This window comes from Scatophagus argus, chromosome 12 (assembly GCF_020382885.2).
Source record: "Scatophagus argus isolate fScaArg1 chromosome 12, fScaArg1.pri, whole genome shotgun sequence".
Taxonomy (NCBI): domain Eukaryota; kingdom Metazoa; phylum Chordata; class Actinopteri; family Scatophagidae; genus Scatophagus; species Scatophagus argus.
Window position 1 is genome coordinate 21099277 of NC_058504.1, and position 17270 is coordinate 21116546.

Sequence of the window (17270 nt, forward strand, 5' to 3'; positions counted from 1 at the left end):
CCGTGAATGGTGTGCAAAAACATGTTCAGTGTGTTACAGGCGGTCATGGTAGTGTCATGGTAGTGTCCATAATGTGAATATTAAATTGTTACAGAAGATGACATGACTGATGTGGCTACGCAAGCAACAATGAGCATACATGTTCCAGAAAACGAGATCATTGCTTGCTGTTGTAACCCCAGATTCTATGAGTGCAGCCATAGCCATCCATAACAATTCACAACTTCAGCTGCCTCTGTTGACTGTCACACAAGCTTCAGAGTATCAGGTAAACACTGAGGTATGCAGAGATGTTATTGATCTTGTCTTGCAGTGCATGTATGTGTGTTTGAGCAGGGTGCACGCTACCGCTTTTAGCTTATTGGCTAGATTTACTCTTAGAAAGTGTTTTTATAGGCTTTAAAAAGCAATCACTCCTCCAAGAGTACAGCTGAAATATCTTGTACTAATGAAGCCAACAATCGTTCAAATGATTATGAAAATTAAAAATCCCCAAAATTGGAATTAAAAAGATGTGAAGTGGTTATTTATTTTTGTTTGTTTGTTTTTTGTACACACAAATTCCTGCTGCCCTTAACTCCATGCCTGAAAACAAGACATTTTTTAAACATGTGAATCAGTACCATTCAACTTGCAGGTCAATCTCCACCGCCTGTCTGTATGGACACTGTAAAACATGAGCACACCAGCGGACCCGGAGACAGCTGGGAGCAGAGCATGCAACAACCAACCTGTTGAGACGAACACTGAGCCACACAGACAGGCCGAGCTGCCCAAGCACGGAGGTAGCTGCTCTAATTACAAAACAGCCAAACCTCCTCAGAGACTCGTTTTCCCATTAGCCCCCAAACAGGAAGAGGAAGGGGGAGTAGCCTGTGTTTTATTACGATAGGTCAGATAACAGCAGAGCCCTTGTTTATATTTTTATCACCTCTTTAATTACAGCCAAGAAGAAGAAAAATCCCTGCAAAGCCTCAGGAAGCTTAGAGACAGAATTATGTAACTTTAAATGTATAGGGGGGCATGTTGTTGGAACTGGAATAAAACCAACAGGTGTGATTTTTTTTTTTTTTTTTTTCATTTTCATTTAATATGTTGTCCTAAAACTACAAATGTAAACATGTTGTCTTCAGTGGATGATTCATCTGCCCCTTTGGGCCAATTAGTAATGGTCATGTACTATTTTTCATCCTGTGACCGAATTGCCGCTACTTGGGCCAATAAGAGCAGTTGTTTTTAATGTCATTGTTACATGCATCAGTTACTGCTGTTTGTTTCATCTTAAAAAAAAATGATCTGACGACTTAAGACTTCTGAATAACTCCTAAACCACTTGTGGAGGTCAATAGTTTTCACAGTATATAAATACTTAGAAATGCAGCACTGTTCCGTGGTGGATCCATGAAAGGCCCTTCAAGAGCCTTTAAAACATCATAAAGACATGGCTGTCAACCAGTGCAGATGAACTGATTATAGATGATGACAGACATAAGGACAGTACAGCCAGAGGAGGACAGAACTCAAAAAAACAAAGCGAACCAAAGAACAAAGGTGCCACAGAAGCTAGATGCTAATGTTTATGCACAAATCACATAATTGAAACATAACTCAGACGGAGTGAGCACAGAAGCTCCTGGGTTTAAAGGTTCTAACAGGATAATCAACTAATTCTAGCAGCAACTGTATTGCATAAAAGGTCTGTAAAGAATGTGGCTCTGTAATTATCTGCCACTTGCAAAAAGTGAGAGAAGGCTCATTGGCAGCCATTAGTGACGTCATGAGATAAGAAAAGCCATTTCAGTCCAACATGGACTTCCTGGTCTGTTCTGTCACGCTGTGATCCAAATAATACCCAGCTCCCATTCACATCATCTTTCTTAAAGTACTAGAGCTTTGGTCCTAATCACCTGTGCCCTCTTGTATAGCTATTATCACATTTTAACATTTCTGTTCATAGGAACTCATTCACAAGTTGATGAATGCCATCTTGACTTGAGTCATTAGGAAAATAAAAGAATCTGTAACTGCAGTTTCATCTCTTTAATCACAAAAATATGGCCTTCTGCTCATATAAATCATAATTCCACATTTTCACAATGGGGGGGGGTGGGAAGAGCAACAAATATTTCCATTGAAAACAAGCTGAAAACTTTTTAATTTTTAGAGGGTGGAAATCTTATTATACATATATATACATATATATATTTTTTAATTTACAAGAATAGTCTTTAAGACAGCAGTTAAGAATGCAACTGAAAGCAGGTGGGAAAGGAAGGAGATGGAAGCACATTAAGCATGAGCTCCAATGTGATCTACTTTCAAAGTGCCTCTGTTCACATATTGGTCCTGGACCTGAAAGGTTGATTCTTCCAGATCAAGGTCTTAAGACATCATGAAAGGGCTCCACTGTGTTGCACTGTACTCTGTTGAAATGTATCAGAGTTCAGGTCTACTGAACTTACAGGCCCTCACTGAGAGCTCGAGGCAAACCTGAGATACTTCAATAAAGCCATGGACATGTACACATGTAAATTTTCTGCTTTGGAAATTCTGCATAGATAAAAAAAGCCATAATCTCAAGCTTAAAGGTGTGCGGCTGCTATGCTCTTGCTGTGATAGCGCTATGCCATGTCATGTATAAAGCTTTGCATTTTATTACAGGGAAATGACAACAGGCTGCAGCAACTTTTTAAACATTAGACAGTGTGAGAATAACATCTGAAGTATGGAGAGAGAAGAAGGCGGTGAAGAAAAAGAAATAGGAGGAAGAGGCGCAGACACGAAACGATGTGAAAAAAAATGAAAAAGCAAAAGATACTATGGAGAAAAAAAGATTCAAGAGGATCAAAGGATTGTCTTAAGGTTTGCTGGAAACACTGTAAAGTCAGGACTCACCAGGCCAGCTATGGGTGTTGGAAGTCTGTTGATTTTCTTCACCAGGCCGGGTTTAATAGAGCTCAGCAACCTGACAAAAAACACAAAAAGAAAAAGATTCCACAAGCTGAATTTTAGCAGGGCCTTTAAAACTTGTCTTCATGGCACGTTAAAATAAATATTTCATATGGTGCATCTCAAAATTAGCAAGCAAAAAACTTTTTTTTTTTTTGAAGGTCCTACAGTGTCGACTGGAAGTTTTATGACAGATCCTAAAACAGAGTCGAAAATCAGTGCTTCTCCTTCTACACACACTGCTGTTAGCATGTTTCAGTACACGCACATATCACAGCGAGCTACGCATGCGCAGAGCTATGTCATCTCTCATTGCATGCACAAAAACATCTTATCGAGAAAGATACAGAATACTCCTGAACCTCAGACAGCTTGAATGAATGAACAAGCAGTTTCACAATTCCCTTCTCTCTCTCTCTCTCTCTGTCCAGTTTCATCTTTTGTGTGTGTTTTCATCACAGGAAGCTCTGTAATGATCCTGCTCAGTAAAAACCCACCCAGGGATACTCTTGACAGTATTGGATATCACTGGTCCTGTGATGTCCATGACATTTCAGCAGTTATTTTGCACTGAAACACTGTAATTCACCTTTTTAGTGAACTCTCTTTCCCTCAGCCTTCATAATGTACTCCAATTTCAGTTAGAGATTTCCTGCTGTACTGCATGCTTCCCAGAATAAATTCAAACAACTCCAGGAGAGGAGAGTTCTCAGTGACACATACAATATGTGTAGGAGGGAAGAGTGAGCTCTAGACACAGTGAAGACAATTTCTTCATGCTTGAAAAATTGCCTGGAATGAGAATGTTACAACCTACCTCTTATTCCCCTTTTTGTTTACCCCCCCAAATTACAAAAAAAGTTAAAAGGATTTCTGTATGATTCCCATATGAATCTTATCAATTATTGTTTCGTTTTTTTTTTGTTGTTTACAAAAATATGTAGGGAAAAAATGTACCAGCAATCCTACTGTAGCTGTGATGGAAATAATTCAAAAATAACATCTCTTGTCCTGCCAACTATCTGCAGGATTATTTGACCTATTTGAGTCTGCTGTAAACTGTCTCCGTTGGCTACAGGAGATGACTACAAGAATTGCTTTCCTGGAGTTTAAAGCCCAGACACAATCAAAACTAACCTTGTATATCAAGAGGAGGAGGTTGGAGGGCGTTTTGCTTGTGAAATTAGTGAGATTCAAAACAATTTGTACACAGGAAGTCCAATCTGCTGCTTTAATTAAGTGCATTAATTGACTAAATGCTTGCATGGTGTTAAGAGAACAGTTTGATGATTGAGTTACATCAGTAACCTAAACAGACATTTCAAAGATTAGATGCTTAATTGCAATAACTGCTTGAGTATGTCAATAAACTCTTTAAATACACTGACTGAATATATCTGTAGAAGCATTGTGATACTGTGTGCGTTTTCCTTGATAAATTTCTAATCAGTTAAATTCTTAATGGAAATTAATCAAATGGTCATTCAACTGAATGAAATAACCATTAACATTCCTCATGGGGACACTGCTAAATTGGATGTGATGTCTGTATTCACAGTAAAAATGGAACAAACACAGGGCTTGGGTAGCTTAAATTGGCAGAAAGGAATTTGGAGAGGAGACCGTGCAAGTGTGCAAGTGCACCTTGACTCATTGTGAGCGGGCAGACAGGAGTTCAAGTGTCAAAACAGAGGACAATTTAACAGGATGCCAGTCTCTCTGATCACCGGACCTCAGAGTTGTAATAAATAAGTACTTAACTTATGTACTTAATGAAAAAGTGATTTGACCGCTAATGCTCTTCCTAATAATTCTGAAAACATATCTAGTTTTTCAGGTTTTTTTTTTAAGCTAACATAGCAGTGCCTTGTTTTTTTTATAAACTAACTAGCGCTCACTTGATCTCTTTGTGAAAAGGATTTGTTTGAGGATTCTTTGCCTTCCTACTCCCAGGGCTGGAGCGTTCTCTACTGAAGCACCTATTTTAAGTCACTATGGTAGAATAATGTGGAAGACTGAATGCCTCACATAAAATAGAAATCAGGAATCAAATTAAGACACTTTTATACACATTTTACATTTTACAGTCATTTAGACAAGAGGGAAAAAAAACATAATTCTCTTCAGGAATTGACAAAGAGCAACAATGACAAAAGTCTTAAAAGGCAGTCAGCAGTTAGCGGACAATAATTAATACTAATAGTCAGACAAAAATAAAATGCAGTCAGAACTTACTCGCATAGCAGTATACCATTCTCCAAACCTCCTCTGAAATCCTTGTCACCAAAGCATCTTCCTGTCACAGCCTACAGAAAGAACAAAAGGAATGAGTTAGCAAAACTTAAGAGGATTTCTTCAGAACAAAAACAGAACATCAAATAAAAATCAAGTCTTGTGAAGTCAAGGCAAAAAGGCATCACTTGGAAACCAAGAAGCAACCTTGATTAACACTCCTTTCACGTTTTTTTGCTCACAGTAAATCCTGGGAATGGTATGGAGAAGCACACAAAGAGCTGCCGGCCATATATCAAGTCCCTCTCTGGTTAACAGTGCTAAACACTAACAAGCTTGACATAAGCCGCAATCATCCCCACCAAACCGCCCTGGCAGGCTAATATGTTGTGACAGGGGATTTCTCGGGTAATAGTTGGTCAAACTCTTAGAGGAGGAGAAGCTGCTTGTCTGCATGTATTTGCAAGAATACGAATGACCATCAGGCATGCAGGCATGCTTTGCACAAATAATGCAACACATAAACGCTTCTAAAACTTTAAGTCTTGCAACTAAACAAGAAATAAAAACTGTGTGCCAAACTCTGGGGTAAGCAAACCTTTACATGTTCCAAAAATGTTCAGGGTTCTGTTGAAGGGAAGGTAATGAAACAAAGTGAATCAAAATTAGAGTCAGACCAATGAATTGGTATGGCTGATTAATCTGTGCCGGTATTGGACCGATATCAGTGGATCGAACTGTGGCTGAGGGCTGTGCAGCTTCCATTAGTCAATTTACTCCTGATGTTCAACCTTCAGCTGGCCTTTCACCTTTAGTTATGTGAGTGTGTGGGATATCTCATCAGTACATCTGAAGTCCCACATGAGCATTCATAAACATTTGAAGTGCAAACAAGAACACCAATGGTGAAATAATTGCCTCCCACTCCAGAATTTATGCTGCTGCAGGATTTTTAAGACCAGTCCCACTTAAAATGCATTTATTCTCACAAACACAGGCAGGGATTTGCCCATAAAAAATGGGGGAGCCCTTTTGGACTGCTGGTTTGAAAGGCAAAACAATTATGAGATTAAATTTCCTGAGAGTTTTTTTTACATTTATTTACACAGCTGTGAAAGAAAGTGTGGTGATGTAGAGTGTCTGGCCTGGCAGTGTGTTCCTGTTTCTGCTTTTTGGCTCACCGGGAAGCCTGGAGCTGTTACAAAAGAAACGGACTGCTGTTTGTCAGCGAGTAGGCTGACAGTAGGCCTCAATTCAGCTGCTGGGCGAGGTTAGTTGGACATTGTTTCTGGAGCTCAGGAGTTAGAGAGGCAGATAAAGATAGACAAACAGAGAAAAGAAAGTAGCACATATTTCCCCTGTATACTGACATTTATCTATTCACCAACACTGTTCCCTACTGCAAGAGCCCTTGTCAACAGGTGTGCCTGGTGTTGCTGAAAACACAAAACAGTGATGAGTGAGGCCTAAAAGTCCGCTTCACAGTACAAACATGGTGGTCTTCAAAGCCCTGATTCTACGATGACAGTTTGTGGAAATTCCCTGGTGGACGACATAATGTAATTTGTTGAATTAAACATAAATGATCACAAGTAGCAAAGTGGCAAAGTTCAAAAGCAAAGAGGACACTGGAGTAGAAATTCCACAGCCATTTCTTGAGTAATTTATTTTTTCTTTTTGCTCATGACCTCTGAAGGTCAACCGACCACATAACTACAGTTTTAAAGGAAAGGTTGAATCTGTTAATATTTTTGTCTCTTCTACATACAAAATTAACATTTCAAGACTCAAGATAGTACAAATGAAACATTCTGTAGTCTTGTATATGAGAAAATAGCATCCCAGATCGTCAGTGTAAATCCATTGAAATCCCAGGTGTTATACATTAGAGATGAGCATCCCTGGTTTTGTTAACAAGAGAGTAAAACTTCACGGTCTGATCCCAGTTACGATTGGATGGCCTAGATACATTTATATCTGCAGCTGAGCAGATGACCTTGATTTAGGATCGCCTGAATAAATGTGTCACATGAACATTAATACTTTGCATACTAAAGATGGAGGACCTTTAACTGCTTGACAAGTAGCACCCCTTCTTCAGCATATGCTCAGGTTTGGGGAACTTGCTGAAAAAAGGAAACATGCTGGTCATTGCAGGCGTTGAACCCGTGTGCTCTCTAATCACTAGGTCAGCTCTTCACTAAACCTGTCAATGAGTACAACTGCGCAGAGAGATTACACTGTCACACATAAGGGAAGATTACAGTGTTACCACTTTGACAAAGATTCATCCATTTGAGGACAGTGCGTGCAGGAAAGGGAAAGGCAAAAAGAAAGTTGCTGTCATCATTATTTTAAAAAAAAGTCTGGAAAATGCACTTGTGCAGATAAACAAGGCAGGAGACAGGTGGTAAGGTACAATGTATCTAGCGCTACAAGTTTCCAATGGGAAATACAGAAACTACTCATACTCATAATTTCTTGAAAGAAACAAAAGACAGGACACATTAAATCTGCATATTTGAAAGACTTTTTTCCCCACCTTTAATAAATCTCCAAAATGATGTCATGAGCGTCTGGTGGGTGGAAAGCAGTGTCTTTAAGGTTAGGGCAATTACATCATGTCCTTCGGGGTTCATGCACATTCACATAAATTACATATTTCTCTCTTGGCTCTGACAACTGCAGAAAACAGCAGATATTCTGTTTTTCTCATTGTGCTGTTACAAGAAAGGTGTCATCCTGAGCTGAAGAAACTGCTGGACTAAGAGGGAACATTTGGGTATAATGCAACGCAGGCTGACTTTTTCAGTTCAATTTAATTTATTTATATAGCGCGATTTTTAGACAAACCCAACAAAGCCCCCCATGAACAAGCACTTGGCGACAGTGGTGAGGAAAAACTTCCTTATAGAAGGCAGAAACCTCAGAGCAGACCCCAACTCTAGGTGGGCGGCCATCTGCCTTGACCAGTTGGGTTGTGTGTGAGAGAGAGAGGAAGGGTAAGAGAGTGGGGGTTACAGATAGGCATAACAACAGCGATAACAACAGTATTGGAATGACAATGACAATATTAATAATGATGATGCATTCTTCTATTAAAAAATACTGTGTCAGATAGAAACACAGATTCCAGCTTCTGACTGAAGTAACATTAACATGTTGTTTGATGATACACCTGAGCTGCTATTACAAGACATGAAAAAATATTTGTAAGTTAGATAAGTTAGATAAGGAGATGTTAGCAGACAAACTAAGCTTTGATGGAACACTGACGTTACTGATTTATGCAAGATTTACAGAGCAGATATGTAAAATACTTCACACATTAAGTCAAACAAAACACCTCAATGGAAAGATGCATCCTGAAAATGCTGGAAACTTCTGAATAAGAATGTGGTGTTAAAACTGACACAGGGTCATGTGAGGGGACTCAATTAAGAGAAGGAATGTGTCGCCTCTGTTGTTTTCAGTGGAATGTTGCCTGTATTGTTTCACAAACAAACAATGCTGTTTTTTTCCCCTTCATTTCACTTCCTTCCTTTTTGAAACCCTTCATGTCCAAACCAAAGTCATGCTCATGGCTTCATGTCCAAAATGGTAAGACTAACACTTTAGTATCCATAAAGAAAGGAAGGCTATGTTAGTTTAGAAATGCATGAATGAACAACATTAGCTTTTGCCAAATCCTGTTCCCCTGAGGGAACAAAAGTGTGTGAATCTATGTTCTGCTTTGATGAATAATAAAACAGAAAACCCCATGAAGTTTTAGCATGAAGACTCACAGTGGACATTGCTTTCATGATCTGGGAAATAAAGCATCAATGTGATGAGAAAAGAATCCTCTAAAATCATGTCATGTCATGAAAAGTGGAAAACAACTCAAAGACTGGATTTTGTTTATTCAGAACACGATAAAGAAGGAAACTTGGTATGGCACATTTAGTCAACACTACAGACAAACCAAGAGCTTTCTGTCAAACCGAAAAGTAACTGAGTGTGTAACAGCACTTCAATTGCCTCCCTCTTCTGAACCAGTTTACTGTAATCCCTCCACCCTGAGGGCATTCTAATGAAAACCCGATCTATTGAGGAGCAGCAATAATCCCAGGGGCCGTGCATTAAATGCTACCTGTCCAAAATTAACAACCAATAATTCAAGGTTTCTGACAGGCTGGTTTCCGTGACTTGGGGAACTAAAACACTACTTACTTCAAGGCCCTGAGGCGAAGTGCGATCAGCCTGTTAAAGAGTTGACAGCTGTTAGCTCAACATGTGAACATAAACAGAGACATGTGCTCCTAACACACGCCTGCTTCGAAGTCACGCGCCTACTTTGTAGTCAAAAGATTTCTAACTTACAGGATGTTGCCTTAATTGTGTTGCATAATCCTGACTGAATCAACACTCTGCATCCAAGTTCAAGAACACATGTAAACACGTCTTATGGCCTTCAGCCAATAATCTTGTGAATTCAACTTGGCAAGAGAGCTTAATCTGTAAATGCTTCTGGTTCTGATTAACAGTACAAAAACAACAGTGTGCAAGCTGGCCCGTCACTAATACAAGCTTTATGACATGAGCAGGAGGGAACAGAAACTGATACGTGATTTGTGTAGTCTTCAAGAAAGAGAATTAACTCATTTTGTTCAGTTATCTGTTTCATGACAGAGCAAAACACTGCTCGAGCACAGAAATACAGAGTCAACCGCCAAGTTTTTATCACCATAAAAAAGATTAAAATCTTGCCTCTGGCTTCCGGAGAATTAAGATTTGATGGGAAAAAATGTCCAAGCAGACAAACAACTGTATCAAAAATTGGTAACATCTGACTGGTTGGGGTCTCTTGAACTCATAGAGCTTCAACAAGTTCAGCCAAAGGTCAGGATGGTATCTGCCTACAGTCAATCATCCTGACCTTTTCACAAGCTGCCACCACCACGGGGATCCCCTATTGTTACTACAGCCTGTCTGCTCTGTGCTCAGTGTGCTGGGATGTTGTGTGGATGGACTGAGGGAGGCGGGGAGATGGACGAGATCATCTGAAATGGTACTTAAACTAGTCTGTTTCTTGCAGTATTTTTCATAGCAGTACATAATTACAAGAAAGCACGAATACAATTAAAGCCTGAGCACAAAATAAAGTCAATTTAAACTTGCTCCGTAAAATAAAAAAAATTAACGTTTAGTGAGGCAACACTTTCTAATCACTTAAAACTGAGCTGAAACAATGAATTTGTTAAATAATTAATCAATGAACAGAAACTTATTTAGCAACTTGTTTTAAATCACTTTGTGTTCTATTTTCGACATTATAAATACCAAGTAATAAATCACACACAAAATCACAGAGAACTGCACAGCATGTTGAATTGAAGCTACAAAATATGATAATGCAGAGCCTATCATTACAGATGTGGTAGAGTTTTGCTGCTCAAAAGTGAGGTACATGTTGTTACAAACTTTCCTTTTCAGACAGTAGACAGAGCAGGCGCTTAAGGCATCTGGGGCCAATCTTGGCTTGGATAAGAGAACTGCTTGTGTATCTTCTTTTTCCTTGTTGCCTAATTTTAGCGAGCATCATGAGGTTTTCCTGAATTAGCAGAGGTTTTATAAGATTTGGGCCAATATTGGAACATTCTTCTGAAGCCTGCATGGCAGATCATCGCAAAAATCAGTTGCAGATCCGACCAATCACTGTGTCAGACTGAACTGGACACAATGACGCCAGTAGGTAAAGATTCTGGTAGGAGACAGAAGGATGATCAGATAAGCACATTCACACAGTCTAGAAGCAAACACAAGTGAACTAACAATATTTTGTTCATTGACACAAAGATTCATGGACCCTCAATGGGCCACACATGCGAAAAGCATCCACTCGCCTACAAACAGATCAGCACACACATTTGGTGTCGGCATGTGTTTACAGGAGTCGGAGTTAAGACAAACTGCTTTGACGAAGCAGCTTCAGTTTTAAATCAGTTGAGTCGAGCTGGAAACACGGCAGAGTCACTGCCTAGAGATGATGAACAAGGGATCATCATGAAATAGAGAACATCACAGGTAATGACAGTTAATGCAGTATAATTTGCATGGCATTATACACAGTGAAATCAGCACTGGACCGCAACAGTCCAACCCCAGAGCCAGACCACGGCTTCTGAGGGGAATCTTTATAGGCTGATTTGATGACAGCAGACTATTTAGGCATCTATTGTGATAGATGACCGTGTTTAATAGTCTAAAACCTGTAATGGATAACAGCTTGAAAGACCACCCTGAAGAACAAGAATAATGACCTCTCTCTAAATAATAGACCAAACATTCATTCAAAAGGGATTCATCTTCAAAATTATCACACAACTTTCTAACAGAATGATACAACATGAGAAAATGGAATGCAGGACCCTTTGTACTGGATAAAACAAGTTCACCATTCACATGTGCCAACCACACGCTGCAGGTAGCAACAATGAATTATGTTGATCTGTAGCCACGGATAGCACAATAAAGGGGAAAGGAAGACATAAATAAGTGTGCTGTTCCAGACTGGAGAAAAATCACTCTGGGGCAGATCGGTTAAACAGAAGTGAATGGGACTATGAAACCTTACATTGTTCATAGAAACAACATTTGAAGTGAGCACCACCAGATTACCAGACTGTTTGTCAGAGTCTACAATGTAAACATGTTTTACAAGAGCTTACACTATACTCAAGTCTGTGCTGTAAAACTTTCTGACGAATGTGAGGAGGGAAACAGCTCAGCTTGTTTTTCATGTAGAGCGTTTATAACACAAACAAACACACACTTTCTACTGCTGCATTCTCATTTATTCAGAAAAGCACAAATGTTCCCAGGCACACAGTGGATCCGGTGAGAGTCATCTGGCGTGGGAAACCTTACACAATCCTGATTACTCATGGATTGCTCCTACTCAGGAAGACGCACTGGTTTCAACTGATCAGATGCAACATTATATTTACATGTTACACTGCAGCTGTAAACTGGATGATTACTGGCCTGATATTTAGCATTTTTTCAAATACTGGAACTGATGTCTTGTCTTTTTTTTTGTCTGATTGCCAGTGAAATAAATTATCCCTACCACTAAATGTTGCAAAACCAGAACTACTTTCATGAGCAACAGATGAGGTTGGTAACTGGGAAGACAAAAAAATATAATTAAAAAACAAAATAAAAAAAAAACAACTTTTAACTTTATATTACATTTATATTATGTGATATTTAGCTTTAGATTAAACCTAAGTTTACCTATATGCTAACATGAAGACTCTCCAATGTTAAGTTTGACCCAAGAAACAAGACGATTTGCTTTTGCAGAACTGATGTCATATAAATAAACATTTAAATACAACCAAAAACCAGCAAAGAACTCACCAGTAGGACGCTCACTGTAATGGCACAAACACTTGAAGAAAAAATTAAAAATCATGGTGGATCACATGCTGAATTATAAACAGTAAAATAACAGCACCCTAGGGACTATGTGTCAGCAGCCCCACGCTGCAGGAACACATTTCCCCGTCACAGCTTTGTCTCTGGAGACGGACCCACTGTCTGTTAAGGCGTCTGCTGTCTGTATTCACACTATAAATCTAGAGACCACCTGGAAGTTTGGTCCTATGTGGATAAATTCTTACCCCCTAAAGACTGAATTCACAGTAAACACAAACTAAGTTATGTTTACATTTTTGATGTAGTTTGCATTTGATATGTCGTCATGATTTTCAAGGCCTTCCCGCATGGCACAAGTGATTACTCTGCAGTGATATCCACCAGTACACCTGGATCAGGCCACAGATGGTGTGATCCTTTTGAGCTCTGCTGTCTCGTGTTGCTTTGAAACCTGCATATCAAAGTGCTGGTTGCCATTCCTCATTCAAAGGTAACAGATGTAGCTTATTATCAAGCAGCCAATACGAGACTGAGCATTTGTTATTGTGATTACGTTAAAGTTAAAGTATTGTGCTATTTACGTTATTTAATACAGGAGTGCAGAATTGCAGTTTATAGTCTAATCAGATGTTAAAATAGATGTTGCCTTATTGGAAACATAAAATGTTTAGAATCTAAACCTAACAAAGTCAGTACACCTGAAGATTCAGTTTCAGCCTAGCATTACTGAAATATAAGAATATTAAACACAAGAGTTACACCACAGTTCTCTCTGACATGTACCCATGTTGGATAAAGGACATTTTCAAACTCAATTAAGCATACAATTTGTGGGCAGGAAAATTAAGATTTTTCTTTTTAGAGAACAGAGTGGCCCTCTCACTCAGAGCCCACATGAGGCCACATGAAGCTTGGCAGTCTTTAGATGAAAGCTGCCGTAATGTTGTATCCTTGAGATTTTTTGAAGCATACCATACGTGAGTGCTGGTGTGTGTTTTTAGTGCCCTAAGTCCTCACTCCTGATAGAGTTCTCTTCTTGAACATTGGTAAAGATGCTTTCATAACACTGATCAAGATAATCAGAATCAGAATCAGAATTCCTTTATTTATCCTCGAAGGGAAATTCTTTTTCGTACAGACATTACACTTGCAGTGTTCCCGACCAAGAAAGAAAAGTGAAAGGTATAAAAATAGGATAAACAAAACAAGATAAGTATAAATCTAAAATCTAAGAGTACAGGTATTTACATGTGTTCAAAATTTAAAAAAATTTAAAAATACAGGTATGTACATGTGTAAAAACAATATATACATTGTATATATATTACATCCAGTTCAGTACCAACCACTACTTCTTATCAAACCCTGCAGACAAACATGCCTGCAAGCAACAGTCTGCCACATGCTCATGATTACAAGAAAATGTGCCCACCATGCACAAAGTCGCTCACACACGCAGAAGCTGTCATAGTCAACTAAACCCTCTGAGATAGTAATTCCCAAAGACAACTGAGGAACTTGGAGTGCGAGAAGCTTTCCAGACCTGGTTCATTTTTCGTGTCTCAATTCTACAGAGCAATGAATCAAGCATTACTCAAAAGAGAGCCCTGAAACATCGATATTAACAATGATTCAGTGAGACACAAGTTTAAAAGGTCAAATCAGAACTATGCTTCCTTTCATCCTTTGTTCCTCTGTCTCTTGCTCAGTGAAGGAATGTACCCTAACAAACAAGCTCATGCTAATTTGCTGGTGACACATGTCATATAAGCGTGTTGTCAATCACTTCTGAAAGCTCCTCTTTCAGGTGCATTCCTACCCTTTCCAGCCTCAATTAAAGTTTTAATACATCATGTCAGTGGATGTCGAGGAGAGTTAAACACATGATGTCAACTGGGAACAGTCCTGTGAAAAAAATGTCCACTGTCACAGTGGAAAAATACACAGATAACATTCAATTTGTGCTCTATAACCAGCCAAGTACATTCTTAAAGGGCACAGTAAGAAGCATTTTAACAGTTCACTGCAACCTTAAAAGTAAAACAGAGATCGGTTTTAAAAATACTGACAGCCTCTACAGATATCCACAATTACTTTTGGCATCAGAGTATAATAAGGCAAAATGCTGATCTTCTGGTGCAAAGGGAGTAAAAGCTTTCTGTGTCCTTGGTAACACAAGAACATAATGATGAATTTGATGATGGAGATTTGTCAACCAGTGAAGAATTTCCCACACTGTTGCTGCCATGAAACAAATTCTTATACATCCATGATGCTGACAATCAGCCCTTAATTGCAAACAAATCATATAAATAAATAAATAAATCTAACAATCTTTTTACTGTAAACTATAATCTAGTTTATTCATTTAATAATTCCAAAGAGAAAATGAATGCAAGTGAAGCAATGTCAACTGACAAGATCATTGGAAAAAGGTAGAGTAGGTAATAAGAGAAAACAGTTACAATGATTGAATTTCAATACCTATACATTATGTAATGCAATGTATATAATATCTATGCAATGTGTTCATTTCAAGCACCAGAATTCCTCTGGAGCTCCAGCAAAGACAAAGCTTTGGTTCTTTGTTTAGTTTCAGTAGTTCTCAATGGATTTCATAGCCTTTGACCCTTAATGGACTTCTAGGTTTGGCTAAGGAAGCCTTTCTTGTTCTCTGCTTCCTTTCACATGGAAGATGAAAAGTTCAGTGGCCTTACGCCAGAGTTCACATAAACTCATCAGTCGAGGAAGCTAGACACTAAACAAGGTCAACTTTCAAATGTCTCCAGAATGAAGCATAGTTGTTTTATATCAAGCTGTATATTCTTTGACACACAGCCCTGTTGAGCATCCTGACTTTAAGATACAGTATTAAGTACGAAGCAAAGCATTACACAATCAGCCTTAAACTTTTCACAAGTGCAGAGAAGACATTTAATTGTACAGGAGATTTCCGACAACAGAAAGGCAGAGACTGACCCCAAGACAATAGGGAGGCGATCAATCATCCACCAGGATGTCGACAAGGTGTGTGTATATATATATATATATATATATATATATATATATATATATATATATACCAAATAGTTTTTTAAGAATGCCACATTTCACATTTACATTTTATTTTTGTAGTGTTCCTTTTATATACATAAAAGTCACAGGATGCATCACAAACCTATGATTATAATTAAAAAAATATTTTTTCTCATTTCCAACTATTAATCGTCTGCCATTCCATCCCAAAGATATTCAGAGACATATGTCTCAAGTGCAGATGGTTGAGAACTGTCAAGCAACTAGCAAGCAAAGAGACTTTTCGTATCAGACATTTAGAAATCAACAAAAACTTCGACTCTCATAACATGCCACAAACCTGGTGGGTATAAACTTGATAGTCTAGGTGACTAAATAACATTTTACCAATCAGAACTTTATGCTTCGAGCAGCTGTAACATTCTGGAAACATTAATCTCTCCCATGAAAAACTTTGCTTCTACAGTGATTAACAGCTCCGACCCAGTTTATCCTCTGGGCTCCTTTCATCCAGCATGCGTTCATGGACAGGTCGCTGCTGTTGCCAATAAAGCCATTATGCTGCCAAAGTGTTTCTTGATTTGTATGCTCTAAAAAAACTACATTTAGAAATACCATTTTAATCTTTTGGACAAAGCACCAGATGTAACTATTTCAGCATGTTTTTTCTTTAAAAACGTGAAACAAACACCAGTGGAGGAATATAAACCAAAACCTTATATTCATAAATTGTGACTGAAATCATTCCTACAATTTCAAACCTAACCCACAGCGTAAGGATTTTGTTTTTTCACGATTGCGTCTGTCAGATTGTAGCAGTAGCTATTACTCAATGAGGCTAAAACAGCTTAGAAACTGTGCTGCACACTCCTACACTGCAGCCAGTCACATGCCAGACAGTGCCAGCTCTTTCAGTAAGTTGGGCTACAAGAAGACTATGACCATATAACAGCGCTCTTTGCATTCAAACTGAAAACCTTGCATTCAGGCAGAGGAGACTGCTTGCTTACAAACTTGTTTTCCTTAGAGCTTTAACAGTCTGGATTCCAATGTTCAGTTCCCTTCTTTATGCCTTCCGTTCTCCTCAACTCCAGATAAACCTCCTCTGATTAAACAAGGCAAATTTTTTGTGACTAAAATGGCCTAGCCCTAAGCTAAATGTTAGTATTTCAGCCAGTCCGTCCAATTTCCACCATGATTAGATGATGGAATAATGTTTGGGTTGTGGATTAACCCAACTCCTGGCCCCACTGGCACAACTTACTTCCACCTCCATTCCCTCCCACGTTTTTCTCTCCCCATTCTCTTCCAGGCTTAGCGGGGCCTTGAGCCCACATGAGGGGAAAGGAAGGAGTATTTGGTCTGAGGATGGCTTGGCAATTGTTGGGGATAAAGCAGAGGGAGGGGACCTTCACTAAAAAGGGAAAAGAAAAGTCTGAGTAAGGTTAGGTGAAATAAGGTGCGAGGTGAAATGCAGGTTGCTGTAGATTTACTTCATCCTGTTTTAGCTGCAAGGTGATGCTGACAGTTGTGATTTGCCTGCCAAGTCATTTACCATTTTATAAATCCACACGTGAGTATGTGTATGAATATGATTGAGGTTTCAGTCACCTCTTTCTTCTTCAATAATA

General features: G+C 38.8%; 1 protein-coding gene across 10 annotated transcripts in view; it reads right to left on the bottom strand.

The window, feature by feature from the left end:
* The window catches only part of limch1b (LIM and calponin homology domains 1b), a 77925-nt gene that overhangs the window by 42189 nt on the left and 18466 nt on the right, over nt 1-17270 (bottom strand). For all 10 annotated transcript variants that reach the window (XR_006844827.1, XM_046405525.1, XM_046405524.1 and 7 more), the window contains exons 3-4: nt 5185-5255; nt 2896-2965 (exon numbers count right to left, since the gene is read on the bottom strand). Coding sequence is in view for 9 of the 10 variants with exons in the window: in XM_046405525.1 (XP_046261481.1) it covers nt 2896-2965; nt 5185-5255 (141 nt within the window). In the remaining variant the exon portion in view is untranslated. The remainder of the gene's footprint in view (nt 1-2895; nt 2966-5184; nt 5256-17270) is intronic.